This window comes from Eupeodes corollae, chromosome 1 (genome assembly GCF_945859685.1).
Source record: "Eupeodes corollae chromosome 1, idEupCoro1.1, whole genome shotgun sequence".
Taxonomy (NCBI): Eukaryota; Metazoa; Arthropoda; class Insecta; order Diptera; family Syrphidae; genus Eupeodes; species Eupeodes corollae.
Window position 1 is genome coordinate 222,715,952 of NC_079147.1, and position 22,056 is coordinate 222,738,007.

General features: G+C 37.2%; 1 protein-coding gene across 3 annotated transcripts in view; it reads left to right on the top strand.

The window, feature by feature from the left end:
• The window catches only part of LOC129940117 (protein sprint), a 534,823-nt gene that overhangs the window by 225,685 nt on the left and 287,082 nt on the right, over positions 1–22,056 (top strand). For all 3 annotated transcript variants that reach the window (XM_056048364.1, XM_056048365.1, XM_056048366.1), the window contains one exon: positions 211–854. In XM_056048364.1, coding sequence (XP_055904339.1) covers positions 211–854 — 644 coding nt within the window. The remainder of the gene's footprint in view (positions 1–210; positions 855–22,056) is intronic.

Consider the following 22,056-nt stretch of genomic DNA (forward strand, 5'->3'; position numbering starts at 1 on the left):
TTTTCTGGACTTGACATAAGAAACAAATCCCTTACCTAGAAAATCATTCGAACCCATTCCTTTTTGACTTAAAATAAGACGGACTACCACGTCAAATGTTTTTTCTTTTTTTGTTTCCTTCAAAATCATCAAAATATTTATGATTCATTTTAATTAAAAGTTATTAATTTTTTAATTTTAATATTTGTTTCCCTTTTTTATTCTTTTTAGCTCCTCAGCTCACTGGCCACCGACTTGGATATAATGCTAAATGACCTACGGTCATCTCCCAGTTCTCGCCTACTATCACCAGCCTCACGTTCACCAAGTTCATCATCACCAGCCACCGTAGGCGGCAGTGGCAGCGGCGGCGGTGGTGGTAGTAGTAGTAGCAGTGGCGTTGTCAATGATATTTCTACCAGCTCCACATACCTCCGAAGTAATCAGTCTGTACAAATAATTCCATCGCAATCGGTGTCTACGACAACAACTGTGGTAACTCGAGAAGCATCTCCAGTCCCAGAACACCGCTATCATCATTACTACTATCAACAGCAATATTCAACTCACAACTTTCAGCAACAACAGCAGCAGTCTCATCGTCTCAATCAAGACTTTTACTACCATCGTTTCCACAACTCAAACCATCATCATCAACGTTCAAATGGATTGCGGTCGGGTAATGCACATGCAACAGCAGCACAATCATCCTCCAGCCGAGGAGCATTCCAATCAATAGTGACTACCATTGCCACCACCGCAGAAACCACATCTGGCTCTGGTTCTAGCTTAATCTCCCACCAACATCAGACATCAGCAGAAACAGCGTCAGCGTTAGCGACAACGGCTACGACGTCAACGACGACACAATTGGGGTGAGTCTTTTATGTCTATGGTGTGTGTCCTTTGTGCAATATTTATTATGTCTCAAATATATGTGTGTTCTTTTTCCTGAAAACATTCTGACCGTGACCAACCATCATAGCTACCTGATGTCCTTTCGACGACGTGTTGTTCCACCACCGCCCACGAACCCCTTTATGAATCTTTTATACTCGAATGTGCAACCAATGTTTGTGGTCAGCAATTACTTTTTAAGCGAAACTAGTGTTGGCACAGAGCTGGAGCTAAGGATGAACATGAACATCCTTAAACTTCAACTTTTATAGTAACTACCTGAATTTCTAATGGTTTGAGGGGTGTGTCATTTTATGTGTGGGTAAAGTGGATGAATAAATGGAAAAAACATGAACTGGACAGCGAACGATTTAATTTTACTCCTTGTGCATTATTGATGGAAAATCGAGCATAAAACTATTTTTGTTATTATTGTTCTTGAATTTCAAGAGAATTGTAAGCTTTTAAGGTGATGTCGAACGTGGTGAATGTCTTTTTTTCTTTCTTGAGATAGTTCATAAAACAGATTGGTTTGTAGTTTAAAATACAGACTCATCCGGTTCGTGATCCATGAAGGGGCTCAGCCTGAAATAATGCATTCTTCCATGGATTGCGGCCCCTTGAAGGCTCGATGCACAATTATGAAGACCAAGCGCCCTTGTGTCAGAAGCTGCTTGATCTTTATAGCGGAAGTTCAGTCTTCCTTTGTTGGAGCTTAACTGCCCAATCGCTTTATGTATAGCCGGCATGTTTTGGCCCTTTGGATAACATACCTCTTGATAGAGCTCGTACAATTAACGATTGAATCTTCTCCTCCTTTCGCCTTCTTCGCATATTAGAACAAATACCAACCGATTCAATGTCCGTCTTTTACTTATCATCGAGCACTTGGCGCAGTAGAGGTTTTGTCCTAGGCGGTTTTCCCCACAATTACTTCAAGGCCAACACGTTTCGTCTGCTGACCTATAGCTGTGAATGCTTCTAAAAAAGCTGGCTGGGAGTGGTTGACGATGCCGATGTTGTCCACATAGCCAAACAGTTTTGAAGACCTGATAAATACAGTGACTTCTATGTTAACAACAATCATGCGCAGTATCTGCTTCGAGACTTTGTTCAAGAAATCACATGATATTTCTTCTCCTTGCCTGCACATGTCTTGAATAGTTGGGATGAGCTGCTACCCATTTGAACGTTGCTATTCCTTATTTTATCATATACGGCTTAGAAGTCGATAAATAGATGATGGGTTTCGACATGAAATTCGTTGGTCTTTTCCGAGATTTACCTTAATGTAAGAAAAGTCTAGGCTAAATTTGCAGGACATAAGATCGCCCTTTTTGTAAATTTACCATATTGAGCTATTTGACCAGTCACTAAGCGCTGTAAAACAAGCCAAATGAAATAAGGCCACTTTCCCTTTGTTTAAGTGTAATGTGTCCAAGTTTCGAACGTATTCTAATATTTATAACATCCTATACTTGTAAACTGTTTTTAAGAAATTGCTTAGTGTTTTCCAGTAGTAGTACCCGGCAAATTTCCTTTGGAAAACAATCATTAACTATGCAGGAAACTATCCAACTGTTGACTATAAAACACTAAAAAAAATCAAATGGGGTGGCGCAACAGTCCGTTGTGAACTGGGGCCTAGTGGCTTACAGTGTGCGAGTATTGTTGTCAGAAATGGAAGGGACCTACATTTTTAGGCCGAATCCGAACGGCTAGTTTGAGAAAGCACTTTTTCATGACAAGAATTACTCTTGAAGGATTTGTCAATTCCTCGCAAGAGGCAGTACCCGCGAAAATTATTGTTTTTTTTTAAATTGATGGATTTAACCCAAGACCCCTTGCATGACAGTCCAACGCTCTTACCATAATGCTACGGGTACGACATGCAACATCATCTACTATGTCGTTTTTAAACAGAGAAAACAACAATGCACTGAGGAGACAACCTCGTTTCACGCCAATATTTGTCTAAAATGATGTGCCATCTCAAAATGCTGCATTTGTGTTAGTGTACATTCCTTTTATCAACCTAATGAAGTTGGAAGATATGTCAAGTTGTGAGAGCTTATAGAAGAGTGCATTTCTGTTAACAAGGACGAAGGCAACTTTAAATTCAACGAAAAATGAGTAAACTTGTTTGTTCCTGGCATAAAACGCTTTGACAACGGATGACAGAGCAAATATCTGATCAATGGCTGAATCATTTTTTCTGAAGCCATCTTGAAGATCAGATGGAATATTTTTCCGTTCGGCCCACTTTTCAAGTCTCTCTACAAGGTTAGGTTAGGTTGGATTGGCTGTCCAGATGTCATTGACGTAGACCTCAAGAGTCCATTGTGATACCACTAATGAGGTTACTCATGGGAGAGTAATGAACTTAAACAAACCATTTCGTACTTTTAATAAAGTTAGAGAGACGTTTTGTGTCAAACGTTGCCAGTTCACTGGTGTTATCGAAGAAGGGATTACCGAGAAAGTTATTCCTTTTAATGGAGAGTGCTGGACACGTACATAGAAGGTGTTGGACTGTTTCCTCTTCCTCCTCGTCCATGTAGCTTCCAAGCCTCAAAACATTTCTTCCTATGAGGCAGTGTCCTGTTATTACTCCAATTGTAGAGCTTATACTTTGTCTCCTCAGGGATATCAAGCCTTTTGACCGTTTTAAGTCTATACTTGGCCATATTTGCTTGGTTGCTAGGCAGGTGGTACTCTGTGACCATCTAGTATTTGTTGTTTCTAGAGCATATTGCTTGAGAAGATATTTGCATGTAGCTATGTTATGTTTTTGTCTAACATTAGGCAGAAGTGTTCCGTTTTTGGCGAGATCATCGGCTTTGCAATTTCCCAGAATGTCTCTGTGGCCCGGCACACAAATGAGGTGAATATTAAACTGTTCCATCATTTTATTTAGAGATGATCGACAATCGGGACTGTTTGAATGTTTGTGGAGACAGACGCGAGTGATTTAAGAACGGCTTGGCTGTCTGAGAAGATTCGTATATCCTTGCAAGATATAACGTTTTCTTTGAGCCATGATAGTGCTTCTTTAATCGCCATTACTTCTGCCTGGAATACACTGCATTGATTCGGAAGTCTATAGGATAGACTGAGATTCACTTGTTCCGAAAAGATACCACTTCCAACTCCGTGATCGGTCTTTGAACCGTCTGTATAGAAGTGTACCGCATCGTCTTCCAGGGGTCTCTCTTCTTCCCAGGAAGATCTTATTTTGTTGGTGGTATAGTAGTATTCTTTCTTAAATCGCCCATCGAGAATGTGGAATGCTTTGGCCAACTCTGTTTTTCCCTCCCATTTTGATGTTCAGAACTTTAAGACCAATGTGCACCGGTATATCCTTTTAAATCCTTCCCTATTTTTCTAACGCTCGCACTGTGTTTAAATATAAACATATAAAGGGTACTAATAACCCCTTGAGTGCTTGTGAATATAAAAAAAAAATGTCCAGTTTTGTTACTGGTTCATTGAGAGGTGGCTCTAAGCCTTACACATGAGTTGGCTGCCACCATTTTGGAGAAGATGTCAAGAGGTGTTAGGTTTAAAAGCACTTCCAGTGCTGCGGTTTGTGTTGAGGGAAGAGCTTCTGTGATGCACATACCTGCTGGCCGCTGGACTTTGATGAGCTTATTTAGATTTACCATCTTGTCCAGTACGGTCCACCATACGACAGCTTCATAAATGAGTATTCGGTCTGATTACCGAAGTGTATAGCCAGTGGGTTATTCTTGGGAAGGAGCCCCATTTTTAACCCTATGGCCTTTTTACAAGTAAAAAGCGCATCAGTAGGCTATTTTACTCTTTCATCAATATTTGCGTTCCAATTCAGTTTTTTGTCTAAAATGAGGCCTAAATATGTAGCTTAGTCGGAAAAGCTTAATGGTATTCCTCTAATCTTGTAGGAGTTCCGAGAGAACTTGGGGGTGTTTCCCAGATACGGATATTGCAAAGCCGTCAGCATAGACAATCACCCGAAACCCTCTGTTTCCAATGATGTAAGTAGGTCGTTTACTACCATGTTCCATAAAAGAGGCGAAAGGACCCCATCTTGGGGAGTGCCTCGATTCACCGATCTGGTGGTAGTAAAACTTCTCATGCTAGAAATTATTGTCCTGCTTTTGAGCATGAAACTTATAAGATCTATTAGTGATTTCTCTAATTTTAGCTTATCCATTGCTGTTGTGATCGCCTGGTAACTGACGTTGTTGAAAGCTCCTTAATATCTAGGAACGCTACTAGGTTATATTCTTTTTATTCGAGGGAATGTTCAATAATACGTACCAGCGAGTGAAGTGCTGATTCTACTGATTTTCCCTTAGAGTAAGCATGTTGAGCTGTGGAAATGAGACATGGTTTTAAGTTATATCTGATGTAAATTTCAATCAATCTTTCCAAGGTTTTAAAAAGGAAGGATGATAGGCTGATTGGTCGTAGATCTTTAGGTGTGAGGGTTTCCCTGCTTTAGGAATGAAGACTACTTTTGCCATTCTCCAGGCTCTGGGAATATATCTCAACCTTAAACAGCTTGTCATAATGATTTCCAATGGTTTAATGATCATGTCTGAGCATTTTTGTAGTTTGGCCGGAATGATTCCGTCTGGTCCTGGAGATTTATATAGATCAAAGCTGTCTATGGCCCATTGCAGTTTTTCCTGCGTTATTAAATCAACTAAATCGTTTGTAGAAGCTAGAGACTATGATGTTAAGTCGTTGAGTATGTTAGAGCTACTTCGAAAGTGGGTGTCTAATAACAGATTAAGAGATTCTTCATCTGTGATAAGTCTCTATACAAGAACCCCACAGAATTTTTTTTCGCTATTACATTAATAGAAGATATTCCTCTGCAATTTTTCACAACGTCAAAAGGTCCCTTTATTGGGAAAAGGAAATATTAAAGACTTTTTAAAAGAAGAGGGGATTTCAGCTGTGAAGAAAACTTGTTGAACAGAATTCGAAGATTGTTAAAGAATGTAGGTGTAGCATTTTTAAAAATTAATATGGATTCCCGTCATCACCGTGAGCGTTTCCGTTCTTCGCATTTAGGATCACAGCTTGTATTTCCTCAATTGATATATCAGCGTCTAATGGTTCAGAGTAAGAAAACATTAAATTAGAAATGTTGGAAAGAAGGAACCTGAAATGAACAGAAAGATCTTCAGCAGATACGCCTACGCCTATTTAATATTTCATCCCATTGATCTCCCTCGCGATTTTCAAGCAATCCTTTCAGTTTCTTGTTTGACCCAATGCTATTGCTTGTAGGTTTTCAAATTCAATTTCCTTTTGAAGACAAAGGTTTTTGTAATATGTGTAAGCTTCGTTGTACCAAATATTTAGTCGATGATTGCTAGAAGTTCGCATAGCTCGCAGAAGACAAAATCGAACCACTTTTGTTTATAAGAAGTGTTTTGACTTATAGTTTGGTTGATGCTAAACTTCGAATATATTCTTTGAGCTGATTTGAAAGTGTTTCTGTGGGTTCTGTAATCAACTCGTTTTTAGAAAAGAAATCGTCCAAATTTCGTTGATAAGAAACTTTTTGTTCCTTTTTTCAAGAAAGACGAGGTACCTAGTAGGTGAAGATTCAAATAAGAATTCCACAACAATAGGCAAGTGATCTGAAAAGTTTTTTACACTCAACTTCAAATTTGTTGATTTGTTCGATCCAGTCATAGTTAACAACACAAAAGTCGATAACAGATTTTCCTCGACATCCTATGAAAGTGTAGTGACCTTCCTTTTCTCTTTCCGTACAGCCGTTCAGAATTATAGTACATTTGAAGCAACTGTAGCCGATCTAATTCATTTTTATTAGAAACGATGTTAGCTGATTTTCTGTTAGTGTGAAAAATCGCATGGTTTGATTTATTTTGTTTAATTGTTGCTTGAGAATTCCCAATTCTTGCGTTCCAATCACCAATCAGTAAAACGCTCATGTCAGTTAGGAGTTGCATTGCATTAAGGTACGTCTCTTTCCGATATTTAACTATTATTGTGCCTTGATATTCACCAACAATACAAACGTATTTAATAGTGCTGTTCGTATCCCATATTTGCAACCTCCACTTGCGCGCCTTTTTACAGAGGTCTTAACTGCATCAATCCACATAAGTTTGAATCCACTAAAATAATTTACAAATAAAAACTTATTATTTAATTCTGGCTTAATCAATTACTTTTTGATCTATTACAATTTTGTTTATTTTGAGACAGCCCTGGTGTATCTGTTTCATCTGCTGCACTCCACCCATTATGACGTCTGTTTGACAGCATACTTTCACTGACAGTAGTGACAACTGCAAAATCCAAGCTGGTTCTCCATTTTGGTATTTCAGAATGTTGTTTTTCTTTAAATAAAACGTTTTATCACGAATAATGAGTGTATTGTTCTTAATAGAAATTTTGTCAGCTGGATTGCATACTTTAATGACTTTTTGATAACCAAGAATGCGGTATTTGAGTTGAGAATGCTTGCTTCGATCTTACAAAAGCGCCTGCGTTTTTTTAGCATTTTTGCTGCGGTTTCGTTAGATCCCGTGTTGGGTTTCAGTTTTATAATATTACTGTTGTCACTGAGTTTGACAGCTAGCGAAATTTGCGGTGCTTCGTTGTCTAGCAAAAGTTTGGTTATGCCTTTAATCTTTGCCTGCGGGTGATCGTTGTTTTTTGGGATGGAAAATATCAGATTCTTTCCAAGTATTTCACTTCTAGAACACAGCAACGTATTTCAAAATCTGCGAAGTTGCTGGCATAAATCTTCGGTGCTTTTTGTCGCCGCATTACCAGCTGCTAATTTTTCATTATTTGTTTGAAGAGCTTTAATTGGAAAGCATGTTCAAAAAACATGGAACAAGCTCTCAATCATTCTCACAGCAATCAAATGCTGTTCCATGGTAAAACTTCCTTCTCCTCTGTACTTGCAAGGTTATTGAATAGGCCCGTACAATACCACAAACAAATTATATCGTTACTCCAATGCCTATTTAAAACCCTCTCACATATCACTGATTCTTCAAGAGCCTTGTGCACAGTCTTTTAAAATAAAATTGCATTTCCTGGCACTTAAATGTCATATAGCAATTAAAAGCTGTCGACTTTATCACCTTAAATGTCCACCACACCCATTCAAAGTGTCGTACATACAAACATATCCCACAATCACAACTTTAGTCCATAAACAAAATGTGTCAAATAAATTAAGTAACCGTTAAATTAACTTTTTTATTCGCTGTAGCTTACGCAATGATCCTTCAAAAAGCAATTTGTTTTACAGATAATGCTCAATGAAAGGCCGTAAAGTGACAAGATCATATCAAGCCTCTGGCCTATTCAAGTATAAACTTATACCTGATTAAAAAAAACGAGGGCTTTCTAGATTTTATATTTTTATTTTTAATAACAGAACAAAAAAAGGTCAAACCAAGACAACATCTCCAAACTTATTCGTGAATCACCACTTACGCAGCTTTACAACAAAAACAACCTCTACTACTACTGAATTGCGCCAAAACAATGTTTTTTGGTTTGTGTTTTTGTTGTTGTTGGTTTCAAGTCAAGTGTTATTTCGGGCACACGTCAGAAACACTTGTCAATTACTGCCCGAACCTCCGCTGGCTCTCCTCCCTCACTTTATTACTTGCCAATTAAATTCAAATGAAAACAATTATATGATCCGTGACTGAGCTTAAATCAAATCTGCTTAATAATCGCACATCGAATGGCTTGAGATTTTGTATAGGAAAACAAAAACAACGACAACAACAAAAAAAGCGAAAGTGCGCTGCGCATTCGCGGTGTACTGAGCTGTGCTGTGTTGTGCTTTAGCTGGAACGAATCATAAGCAGCAGCCGCCTTTAGACCAATTCCAGACCCAGGTCGCGCATATTTTGATTGTATCTTTTGTATCCATCTACGAGGAGCGACGTCGTCGACGACGACTGCGAGAACTTTACATGGTAATACTCTCCTCGAAGTGTTTAAGCGAGTGTCCAACCACAGCAATGACGGACAAAACAACACAACAACAACTTACGTTACGACAATCTATACGTTTGACGACTACGAAGACTACGAATGGGCTGTGCTAGCTTGAGAGGTGTGTTGTGCGGTTTGATGGAAACAGCGACGCTAACGTCGGACGACGACCGGCGACTACTGTCGGCTACTATACCTCTATACCGAATGCCAATCTGTCAATTAGTGTCAAATGTGGTAGAAATTTGTTTTCCCCACAGGTACTACAGTATAGAGTAACTTAACAGGTATCTAAGTTCCAAGTCAAGCAGCATAGTTTGTGGCGGCACAGCGACCGCGACGAATACGACGACACATAGCGACATACTATATAAGTCCGCGCGACATTCGTATACATAAATACGGCGTCGTCGTCGTACATAGCTGAAAGCATAGCTTGGCATAGCATAGATAGGTCTTCAAAGTGGCGCATGCAACATTTTTGATTACACCTATGGAATCCGATCTTTTTTTGATTGTTGACTTATGCAAATTAGAGTTTATGAGGAGCTTGTTTTCAACGCTGGTGTTGATCGGTTGTAATTTTAAATTGTTTTTGAGTTCCAATCGATATTATAGGTCATAGTATGTGTACATAATATAGATTTGTGGCTTGAAGAAGGATTATGTAAATACAAAGTGATCGAAAGATAATATACTTATAAAGGAGGGTAAGCATCAAAGAAGTCTTATGAATGGGTTTAAGTATTTTCTGTTTTTATTTTTATTTTTATTTGATTTTATGATTGGATTGGGTTATGAGCTAAAGAGGAAGTCGAAGTGTATCATTTTATCTGATCTATAAAATTTAAGAGTTTTGAACGTTGGTAAATTGGCGGTATTTAATGATTTTGGAACTCGACTCGAATAGATAAAGTTAGATAGAAGCTTTTTTAGACGAGTTTAAAAGAGAAGTTGCTTGAAGAAGGTCCGGCGTAATTTTGTCGAGATTAAGATCTGATCTAATTTGTGATTAGAGGGCATTTTTACCTACCTGCCTTAAATTACCTGGAGCCGATATATTTCTTTTATTATTTGTTTATATTTAATTATTTCCACGACACGAGACGTGTTGTTAAACGTGTATGCAACACATAATTAAGTAATTCAAAAAAACAAAAACAAATAAGCATTATTTTACATACGTACTGTTTTGAAGTTTAAAAAAATTGTGCAAAATATACCTACATAAATAATTATTGAAACTTATAATTATAATTTTAGAATACGGGTTAAATGTTTTTAAAGCGAACTTATCTTGATCTACCCAAAACGCCTTTAGGCATATTTTTAGGTTTTTTTTTTAGAAAATGATTTATTTTTAAGTTGATATTAGCAAAAGGTACACTATATACTTTTTTATCGAAAATGAGTGGAAACTTATTCCACATTAGCAAAATTAGATTTTTTGAAAATATTCTACGGGGGAATAGTCTTGGTTTCTTGAATACACTGTTATATCGTTTTTTAGTATCACACTTTAAGGAATTAGGTATGTAGGTACGTATGAAAGTCACCAGCAGCCTTTAGTTTAGTTTAGGTAGGCCTGCAACGCCCGTATTCGACGGACCAAATTTTTACATGACCGAAAGTTACGGCAAAAAATACTGCAATGTCCCAAAGGCAGTACAAATTTTTGGTCATTTGTAAAAAACATGTGGAATTCCTACTCTTTCTTGGTTCCTACGCTCGTTGTGAATGACACTCCATTTGTTAGCTCTTTAGAGAAAGCAAATCTCTTTGCTAGGTAGTTCGCCGCCAATTCAACGCTGTCAGAGAGTGTTATGACTCCAGTCCAGCTGTACTTGAGCGAGTTAATGATTCTATGGGGCAAACTCCACAGGTCTCGTTCCGAGCGAATGGAAAACCGCATTTGTCCAGCATATTCCCAAAAAAGACGAATATTCCTCATCCTCTAACTACCGACCGATTGCACTTACGTCCCTTCTTTCCAAGGCCACGAAGACGCTGATTAATTATCAGCTCAAGAGATGTCTTGAAGATCGAAAGCTTCTTAATGACCGGCAATACGGCTTTCGTAGCAATAGGTCCACTGGTGATCTCATGGTTCATATCACCGAACAGTAGAACAAATCTTTACATCACTTTGGAGAAAGTAAGATTATTGCACTTGATATTTCAAAAGCATTTGATAGGGTTTGGCATCAGGCTCTCTTATCGAAAATGCGTGCTTTCGGTTTTCATGAATCCCTCCATCATTGGATTAGTAATTACCTTTCAAATCGTTCAATACAAGTGGTATTGGATGGATTTAAGTCTGAAAACCACAAAATGAATGCTGGTGTGCCCCAGGGCTCTGTTTTATCTCCAACACTCTTTCTCATTATTATTAATGATGTCTTTGCTGCAACTTCTAATCCAATAGATTTTTTCGCTGACGGTAGTACTCTTAGCTTTTCATATTCGTTTTCAGATTCACACCCCTTTTCTTCGGATGTGGAACTGCAACGACAAAATATGATAAGCTCATTAAATTCCGACCTAAACAGCATTGTACAATGGGGAATAAGAAACCGCGTGGAATTTAATGCTTCGAAAACCCAATGCTGTCTTGTATCGTTAAAGCGAAGTATACCCCCCTTGCCATTATCCATAAATGGCACTTGCATCTAGGAGACTGAACATCTCGATATTCTCGGTATGTGTATCACTAACCACCTTTTGTGGAGCGATCACATACGTGATGTCGCCAAAAATGCCGCAAGGTGTTTGGGTTTTCAAAGGCGAAGCAAGAAGTTTTTCTCCCCCTCTGATCTGGCTGTTATAAGACTCAAATACGTCCAAAGCTTGAATATAACTCCCATATCTGGGCTGTTGCTCCTGCAACTTACTTAAGCCTCTTGGATAGTATTGAACGTAGAGCATTTAGATTGATTGGTGATACTACCATCATAAGATCATTTACGTCACTTGAACATCGTCGAAATGTTTCTTTTCTCACCCTCTTTTACCGTTATTTTAATGGTTTATGCTCTAGAGAAATATCCAGCTGCATTCCTCCCCTTAAACAGTTCAACCGTAATACTCGCGCTTCTAGGAATGCTCATCAATATACCCTCGAGCCCATCTTCGGTCGTACTGTCAAGTATCTTTAGCCGTACTATGCGAATGTGGAATGCCTTACTACACTGTCTTTCCCAGCCATTGCAATATTCAGAAGTTCAAAAACAATACCCACCGACACCTCCTTTCAACCCCTCTCTCCCTTTCCTAGTGCTCACACTGTGTCTTCATAAAAGGGTAGTATATCCCTTTGAGTGTGCGCTTATTATAAAAAAAAGGTAAAGGTAGCTGCTGGCGGGAAAACCAATTATCTTAGACCAATAGTTAATACCATATGGATCTTAAAATTTACTTTACTCGTTGAACTGTTTAGACTTATAGCATAGGAAGCGTTTGAGACAATAGATGTCGGAATTTCTTAGATCACAGTTACCAATTTTTAAAAGCAAGAAAAAGAGATGCTATGCTTAAAATCATTTAAAAACAAATTTGGCGAGAACATAATTACTAAAAAAGTGTAAAACATGAAGTCCCACTTAGAAAGCATTTTTTCTTGATGAGTCAAAGCACCACCGCGTGTTTCCAGGGTTGATCACTAAATCTATACAATTATCGAAAATCTGCACCAATTGGTCATCTTCTATTTTAATAAACACGATTTTTTAGAAAATTGTTCAGAAACTCGGCCGTTTTGATAGTTGTTTTATCAACTGAGTAAGAGAAAACCCATCCTCAACAATTTGTGAGATCGATCTCATGCAACCGAACGTTTGCTCATCTTTTTGCATATCAGAACTAGAACTTTCTCACATAGAACTTTCGTCAAGAGATCGATCTCAAGAATTTGCGTTCGAAATCACAGCTTGAGATCGATCTCGGTCTTTGTATTTTTTGTTTGCATACCATTCTAAGAAAGTTCCCAGAAAAGTGAGTAAAGAGCTTGAACTCATCTTTTTGCATATGACCTATTGACTGTTTTCCTTCTTCATTCATGCAGCTTCTGCAAAAATGTCTTGCAGGAGCTCCAACTCATGTCCAACTACTGTGCTGTATGTTCTCCTGTTGGCCAGTGCCCATTACAGTTTGCAGTGACCTTGGCTGAATCATGCCTTGGAGGGGTCTGCATGAAAGATCGATAGAACGGTAATAAGGTAGGCCATATCTTCCTACATATTAAACCGTCGCGTCGTTGGTTAGATTTTGAAACCTTTCCAGAAAAATTGAAAAAAACTTGGTCCTTCATAGCGCCAATAGGGATATTTACCCTTTCCGCAAGTAAGTTACAAAGAGCTGATCTTTTTCGGCCCAGCTCATCGGTCCCATTATTTTCATCAATGTCAATTTACTTCGATCCCAAATAAGAGTGACTTTGAGGTTGATATAAAGGCTCTACCATAGACTATCCGGACATTGTTGGACCGGTATAGAGGATGTTGTTGTCAAATTGATATCTATAACAGCCGCGTTGCCCTCATTGCAGATAGTAGTATCTCCATTTTGATTGAGTTCGATTTGAGTATCTTGCATATTTCTCTGATTCAGCTTAAAGTACAGTGGCCGTAGCCAATGCACCCGAAAAGATCTAGAGAAACTATTTAAGGACACAGGAAAAATTCCTGACTTAACACCACATTCCTTCTTCGAACCAGTTCGGCAAAGAACGTTGCCCATAAGATCTGGAAAACTAATAGTGTCATTGTTTTAGTCTTATCGTACCGCACGATTCTAAATATCAGATTTGTAGGTCTGCTGTTATTAGGTGCAAAAACGTTTATCCATATGACAAGATATGTCGTTCAACGGCTGTGTACGTCCACAAAATCATCTTTTTGATTGACTTTTTATAAACGTGAATAGCAATGCAAGCCTTTTATACTTCTTCAATGTTAAAATTCCAGTTTAGTTTGTAATGTATAATTTCTAAAAATTTCGCACTAGAAGAAAAGGTTTAAGACAATTCAGTCGAGGTAGAGGGAAGGTAAATATTTTCGTGTAAGTAGTAAAGAGTATCAGTAAAGTTTGCTCTGATTAACCCCTAGTGCACTACTCGTGACCCAGTCGCTACTCACTTTCTCAACGATTTCTCTAATAGCTTTAACGAACTTTCTCAGGACTAAGACCTTTCAACTTAACAGAAACTTTACTTATGCCTTAGATCCATAGGAACTGGAAGAGAGCAAAGTCCTGGAGTTCCTCTACTCACATGTTTGGAAGATATTATGTAGTCCAACAAAGGTTCAATCCTTTTATCACTTAGCATAGAAAATATGCATTGTTGATTAAAGTCTTCCACACCGAAGTGAATAGTTCATTCTTGACTGGATTCAAAGAGATCGCTGTTGAAGGCTTTTTCTAAATCTAGGAAGGTATGCTGACATTCTTCAAGAAAACATTCGTCTAGAATGTCCCTGATAAAATTGATAACTCGATTACTTGTTCAGGAAGTAGGGCAAGTTTAGAAAAAGTTATTAAATTGAGTTATTGATTATTTTACTCTGAGTTACAAAAAAGTGGTGCACCTTGAAATTTTATAACATTGTGAAGTAACTTAAACAAATAAATGTTTTTCTGGTAAAGTTTTGTTTATAAACATAAAAGTAAGTCATTTATGTAAAAAAAAGAAAAAGTAGGAAGAACTTAGAAATAAACCATAAATTAAGGAAAATAGGCAAAATAGGCAAAAACTTCATAACTTGACATTTGACATTTTTTTTAAACTAGTCCTTGTTTCTTTAGTGGGTATTGGCTCCACAAACATCTATTAGTAAATAAATTGGGTGGTTCCAGAAATGCACACAGTTCGTTTGGAATTTAGGGCCTAGTGACTGACAACTCTCAACCATTCCTGTGTGCGAGTACTGTTGTCAGGGATGGAAAGGACCTACAGTTTTAAACCGAATCCGAACGGCAAATTTGAGAAAGCACTTTTCATGACAAGAATTACTCTTGGAGAAATTGTCAATTCCTCGCAAGAGGTGGTACCCGTGAAAAAACCTTAGGTGACATAGGTAGGGATCGAACCTAAGACCTCTCGAAGGGCTGGACGTAGATCCCAAACGTGTTCGATGGGATTCATATCCGAGCTCATCGCAGGCCAAGCCATTACATCGATATGCACTACTTGTAAATAGTCGGTAACGCACGTATCAACGTGTGGTGCGAATGGAACCACAAATTTCTCCAGAATGTTGTTGATGTAGTAACTGGAGTTCACCGTGCATTGAAATTTTCGCCCACTCCATGATGGAACCTCCCCAGAAAGAGTATCTTTCTCCTGATCGTCTCCACACTCTGCTAAGTCCATGTGGTGAGCGCAGACAAAACCTGGAATCATCATTGAAAAGAACTCTACCCCAGTCGGCCTCGGTCCAATCTCGGTAAAGTTGAGCGTGAGTCTTGGTACACGAGCAGGTCTTCTTGCTCTCATGCCACTCTCCACTAATTGCCTCCTCACCATTTGAGCATTCACAGCTCAACCGCTGTTTGCTGACGATCTCTAAGGCTTTGAAGCACCAAATATCGATCATCCCTTGCAGATGTTGCTCTGGGGCGATCTGAGCCTTTCCGCCTTTTGCAGGAGAAACCAATTCCCTGTTCCTTTGACTGGCTCTTCTTACCGTCGTCTCCGGTTTTCCGATCATAACAGCGGCATACCGCGCACTTCGTCCATCCTCAACTAAAGCCAGCGCACTGGCTACTTCTTTTGCCGTAATTTGCATTTTTTTCCCAAAAATCACTAAAAAACTGTTAAAGGATCAAATTAAAATAAACCGATAACAATAAACCAATTAAAACATTTGCGAGATCACGGAAGCCAAAATTAGTATTACTCGCGTCTATGAAAAATTGATATAGTTCCGACTTTCTTCAATATAGAGCACTGAATGAACTTATGTGATAAGTAAAATCGAGAAAGAATATGCAAACATACAGTTAAACGAAATAAAAAAAAACAGCAAAAACATAGCGGTATATTATCAAAATATTAACAACAAGTCAAAAAGTATGACTGCGCCCCTTTTTTTGTAACTCAGTGTACATTTTAAATTGTCAAGTTAATCTCGTCTATTTTTACTCAATATATTCCGAAATACACTAATAAAAAATATAAAACGTTCGATGCCGGAAACTTTGGTTATTGGCCAGCCTCATAAAGAACGCACCCAAAAAAAGTTACTTCACTAGATTTGAAAAATGTTAGTCGATATATTACATTATTATATCGCTACTTTCATAAGCAACGCTCTAGTGAAATAGCCAGTTGCATTTCTCCCTTCAAAAAATTCAACCGTAATACCCGATTTCCAGAAATGCACACCAGTTTACCCTGGAGCACAAGTGGGGGCGTACTGTAAAGTACTGATATTCTTTTTCAGGTGAACTTCACGAATGTGGAATGCTTTACCAGTCTCAATATTACCCACTTATTACAATGTGCAGACATTCAAAACCAATTTGCTTTGGTTTCTCCTTTCGAATCCTTTCTCCCTTTCCTAATTGCTAACACTGTGTCTAATCTTTATAAGGGTATTCATAACCCCTTGAGTCCGTGCAAAATATACAAAATAAACGCAAATTCAAATAATTTTGTAATATTGTCACTAAAAGTATCCACTATACAAAAACAGAGCTTAGAAGAGCTATTAAAGTCCGATGTAAAAGGTGCACCGTTTCATTCTAATTGCTTAATACTAAAAATATAAAAATTCCTAAAAAATAATAATGAAATAAGTAGTAAACATTTTATGCTCATATCCATTTAAATAAATGAAATTCCATCTACCCGTTCTGCATATCAATATTCATAATATCTACTAGATTCTATCTTGTATAGGAATTCACAATATATCTAAAACGCATTTCCTAAATAAGTATCTTTGAGAATAACCCAATTATTATTTATACCCTAGTTAATAATTATGAAACTAGATGTGAAGCAATAAAACCATAAGCAAAAGCATCCCATTAATCTAATCAGAAAATCGAATCAATTGGGTATATGTACATTCGTCCTGCTCCTTTCGGCATAGATATTTTATAGGAAATCCCCAACTCTATTTTAATATTCTCTAATATCTAAAATCTAATAATATCCTCTTACAACGATACGATAATTTTCCAAGTTTGATGTTATCCTCCTCCCTCTCCCGTGTTGACGACTACCCCATAGAATCAAGCAAAAATATAAAAACATCTTCATGCCCCAAGGGAATTGTCCTTAAAGTTTTCGAAGATTTTCCTCTACTGTGTGTCGGTATTGGTACATAGTCATATACTACACATCTCATGTCAAAGACCAAAAACTTAAAACCCATGTCTTCCACAAAACAAACATACACATCCCTGAACCCGTGTTTGTTCATGCTAAAAACAGGACAAATAAAAGTATAAGTTTCCATAAAGTGCTTCGCAGCCATATTCGCTAGTAATTCTAATGATCGAATGAGTATGTCCTTGAAGAGTTGAAGGCACATGGGGGGAGGAGGTTTATGAGAAACGCTAAACCAGCTCGCTTTTGTGGGGTTTCGGTTGATGTCTTTTAGTTACTTGTGTTTTTTTCGTCTTCTTCTTCTTCTATTTGCGAGAAGTTTAATTTCCACTTCTTGTATCCTTTGGACCCTGAAGCTAGGACAAAAGCATGACGCACGATTGCCCCCCAAAAAAGGGTTTTTAAACTCGTAGAAAATTTATTACATTATACTTTTAGTATACGTACTTTGGTCTTATACGTATACACAATAATATCCTACAAAGTAATATCCTGATGACAAGGAATAGTTGGAGTGGTGTGAATATAGCGGCGACATTGCCGGCGGCAGCGGCGGCAAGTAGGTAGTTGGAGTGATGGGAGGAAATGACAAAACATTGTCAACAAGGACATTTAAATGTGTGTTCTAACGCGTGAATGCTCCAACGGACTAACACAGGGATGGAATATGATTTAACTTGTTATTATATTCAGGAGCGGATTCAAGAAATCCTTACGCCTCATACTTTTGTATGGTCAAAATATTGTAGGACAAAATTCTATAGCTCAACATTTTAGTTGCTCCCAATTCTGTATTTCTAAAATGATGTGAACAGGCTGAAGAAGAAAACTCCTATTGATAATCTTTTTATTTGTCAGCTTATTTAAAAATTTTGAAGTACAGAATTTTGAAAATAGAATATCTTAGAATTTTGTGTAAACCAGTTTTTTGGTATATAATCTTCATTTTCTTCCATTATTTCGATACTAACAAGACCCACAGAAAAAATGTTTGAAACATTTTTATACAAAGTTCAATTTCCTCTAAAAAAGTTCTCAACACCATATAGCTAAGAGCTATAGTTTTCAAGATATTAACCGTTCAAGTTCGACATTTTCATTTTCGAACCATAATTTAGAAACTATTGTAAACTTCAACGTCTAGAATATTGAAAACTATAAATCCTAGCTCTATGGTGCCGAAGTCTTTTTTAAATTGAAATTCCTGTAATATTAGAAGATCAAATTTTCAGGGCAGAAAAATGAGAATTGTATGGAAAAGGGGTTTCTTCTCACGATTTAATCCGCCTCTGTTGTAAACATTATATGGGTTGAGTTCAAGTGACTTAACATTGACGTCCTCGTTTTTGTTTTTCGTCCTCGTTTTTGTTTTGTTATAGCCCCATATAACAAGTGTTACGTGAGGCAATTAATGAAATCATCCTTCAACATTAGCATATGGCTGTGGGGTGAGCTTTATGAAGGTGATTAGATGTTGGTTGAGTGGATTAATTGAGATTTTGACAGTTCCACTCAAGGGATCATATTTATTTCAATAATAATAATAATTTGATGTTTGAAGGTACTTACTTGTATTATGGATATTAGATGGAATTTTTTAGGGGGGTTGAGACTTGTATTTTATGTGTTTAAGGATATATCTTAATCCTGCCTAGGCTAGGTAAGAAAAGGGTTGTTTTTAACAATGTTTAGGAGGAAATTATAACTAAGTTTGAAAAATATGATATTTTAGGTGAAATTCACAACATTTGAGAGATTCTATATTTCAAAATGATGGATGTAATAACTTGTTTATCTTCTTCGGATTTATTTTACTAGTTACCACATCATATAGAAGGCTTTCCAAAAAGATATTTCTTTTTGAAATAAAAAAAGATTGGTACAAATTAAAATATTCCATTAACAATTGAAAAAAAAATTGACATATCGCCCAACAGATGTCATGTGTTATAAAATTGAGGCACTTTTACAGAATTTAATTTAATTGCTCGCAGTGCCGGAATTTTGAGTTTAAAATTTAATTGAACAAACGCAAGCATTAAACGAAAAAAAAGAAAGGGGGGGGGTCAAAATTCAAATTGTATGCAAAGTGTCAACTAACAATTTGATCTTTCTTTTATTGAATATTTGTTTGGGCGTTACGACATTCACTTTGGGTTTTTTGACGAGCAATTTTGGGTCTTATGACATTTTAAGATTATGGTTTTGGCGAAAAGATCTAACGCCCAGCGAAAATGCAGGTACGGCTATGGTTGCAGTTAAATGTTCCAAGAAAATTTGGAACCTTTGTGGCTGTAATTCTTAGTTTCCCGCTAACTTCTTTAATCGATTTCGGAATATTGACATAGAAAAGACATTATCTCTCTTAAGATCTCTGAGGACAATTCTTATCACCTCTTCCAGAAATAAAACGGTCAGAAAACTTTTTTTATATGAAACTTCGATTGTTTCGTTGCTTGTGTGTCAAGTCCTGTGAAAAATAAACTATCACAGTTCGTTAGCGACATCGATTCACGGTAACTGTTGTGCTAACCTCATTTTTGATTTAGTATAAGTCTTACCATAACGCTTGCCAAAAAACCACTTCAAACAATGGATTTTAGAGGCTATTCAACAATCATTCTTAGATTATCCGAGCCCTAAAGGCGTTAATTATTGTTAACGTAGCCTCCAACTTGAAAATAAGCCTCATCACTGACTATTATTCAAATTAAAATAAATTTGGTGGCGCAACAGTCCGTTGTGAACCATTGCCTAGTGACTTACAACTCTCAACCATTCCTGTGTGCGAGTACTGCAGTTGTCAGGATTGGAAGGGACCTACAATTTTTTGGCCGAATCCGAACGGCTAATTTAAGAAAGCACTTTTTCATGACAAGAATTACTCTTGAAGGATTGGTCAATTCCTCGCAAGAGGCAGTACCTACCTGCGAAAATTATTTTTTTTTAAATTAAGGTGGCACAGTCAGGGATTGAACCCAAGACCCCTTGCAAAAAGAACATCATTTAGTAAGTGTAGTTTTTGAGAGCGACAGCTTTTTTAACATCGGCCCAAAGATACTCTATCGGATTTAGGTCTGCACTTGATGATGCCCATTCCAGAACTGTTATCGATTGGTCCCTAAAGAACTGTTTCGTAGTTTCAGCAGTTTGCTTGGGGTCGTTGTATCACTATGGCATTCTTTAATCAGCCCAATAATCGTTCCTTAAGAATGTCAATGTTTTTAACGGCTGTCAGCGTTCCATTGATTCGATGTATTTGCCCAAACGTTAAGCGAGCCGCCTTCATCCTAAATTACAAGCAAAACATATTTAGGGTGGAACGCTGGTCCTTTTGGCCTTCCGACATATCGTGCACCATCTTGGCCAATCCTATTTATTTTAGTTTCGTCACTCAACACTATGTACGAGTACTTCCATTCGTTTGTTGTCCAGTTGGTGTGTGATCTTGTGAAATCTATTCTAAGTCTACGTTGCCTTGCGTGTACTAATGGTTTCTTCCGAGAAACACGACCATGCAACCCAACTTCCTCCAATCTTCTTTTGATTGTGCGTGGGCTTATTGGGACATCGAATACAACCGAGAGTTTACATTGTATCTCTTTGGAGCTTATTTTTGTGTCTTTTTTGGTCAGCCTACTAATTGCTCGATCCATTTGGCAGCTTGTCATACTAAGACAATATTTTTAATTTTTAAAAAGATATTTGAGTCGAAAGTAAATTTTTAATAATGCTTTTTTTAGGTTTCTATTTTAAAAAAAATTGTCAATTCGATTTTTCTCAAAATTTTACCAGATGTTGAAAAGTCTCTAGCGTTATTGGTTCGTTAGATGTTTAGGCTTAACCAACATATTCACCTTTTTTTAAATTGCTGTGGTAAAAAAAAACACCAAACTTCAAATATAAAAAACGGACTAATACAGATCCTTTGTTTTAACAATTTTTCATTGCGCTTTTTGTGGCATCCCTAAAAATCACGGCTAATATTATTAACGAAGTAAATGTTTCAGGATGACCCAAAAGTTATTTACTTTTGCAAACTGTGATTGAAAAATGGATTACATTTTAAAGTGAATTCTAACAACTTTAGTACGTTTTTGAAGAAAGTGTAAATTAATTTCTCGTAATCGAATAATTAAATCTCAAAATATGCCAGATTAAAAATTGAAAGGTGCCCAAAAGCGGCATACTCAAAAAATACTTGCTTCAATATGCTTCTATGAAATTCATGTGCCATTATTGACTTATTTCGGTTTGCATGCCTCTATTTCTACGTGAGTCTATACAAATCTTAACTTCGTCTGCAAAAACTGTTTCATTTTCAATTTGTTGCGCGCCATGCAGATAAATAATTGGTGTTTAAAGCTTAAGGCAAAGAAGTATCATTTTCAACAACACGATTAATAATTTTCCCCGTTTCACTTGCGTAAAATATCATCTCTCAATTAGTCAAGATGTCTTAATGTCGATGAAACTGTTCGATTCGCAAATCTTTTATATCAACATCAATTCTCGCAGGATTGATTTTTCCGGTTGTGCTTCCAGTTTCGATTTTGCATCCCTCACTCTGTTCAGTTCAGTCAAACATTAATTTTCCAAATTCAAATTTCCGTTTGGAATCTTTTATTTTCTGTTTCTGTTCGCAAAAACAAAAGAAACATAAACATTTAAGCAAACTTGTACATCATCAATTCACATTAAACAATTTTGAATTCACACTTCCTTATATCGTCAGCCGTCCGCCACGCCGCTCCGCTCCAGAAAGAAGAAAGAATTATCATAAGCTTTTATGGTGTCTGTTTCACTCTCCTCAAGACCGATTTGAGTAACAAAAAGACAACGTCTACAATTTA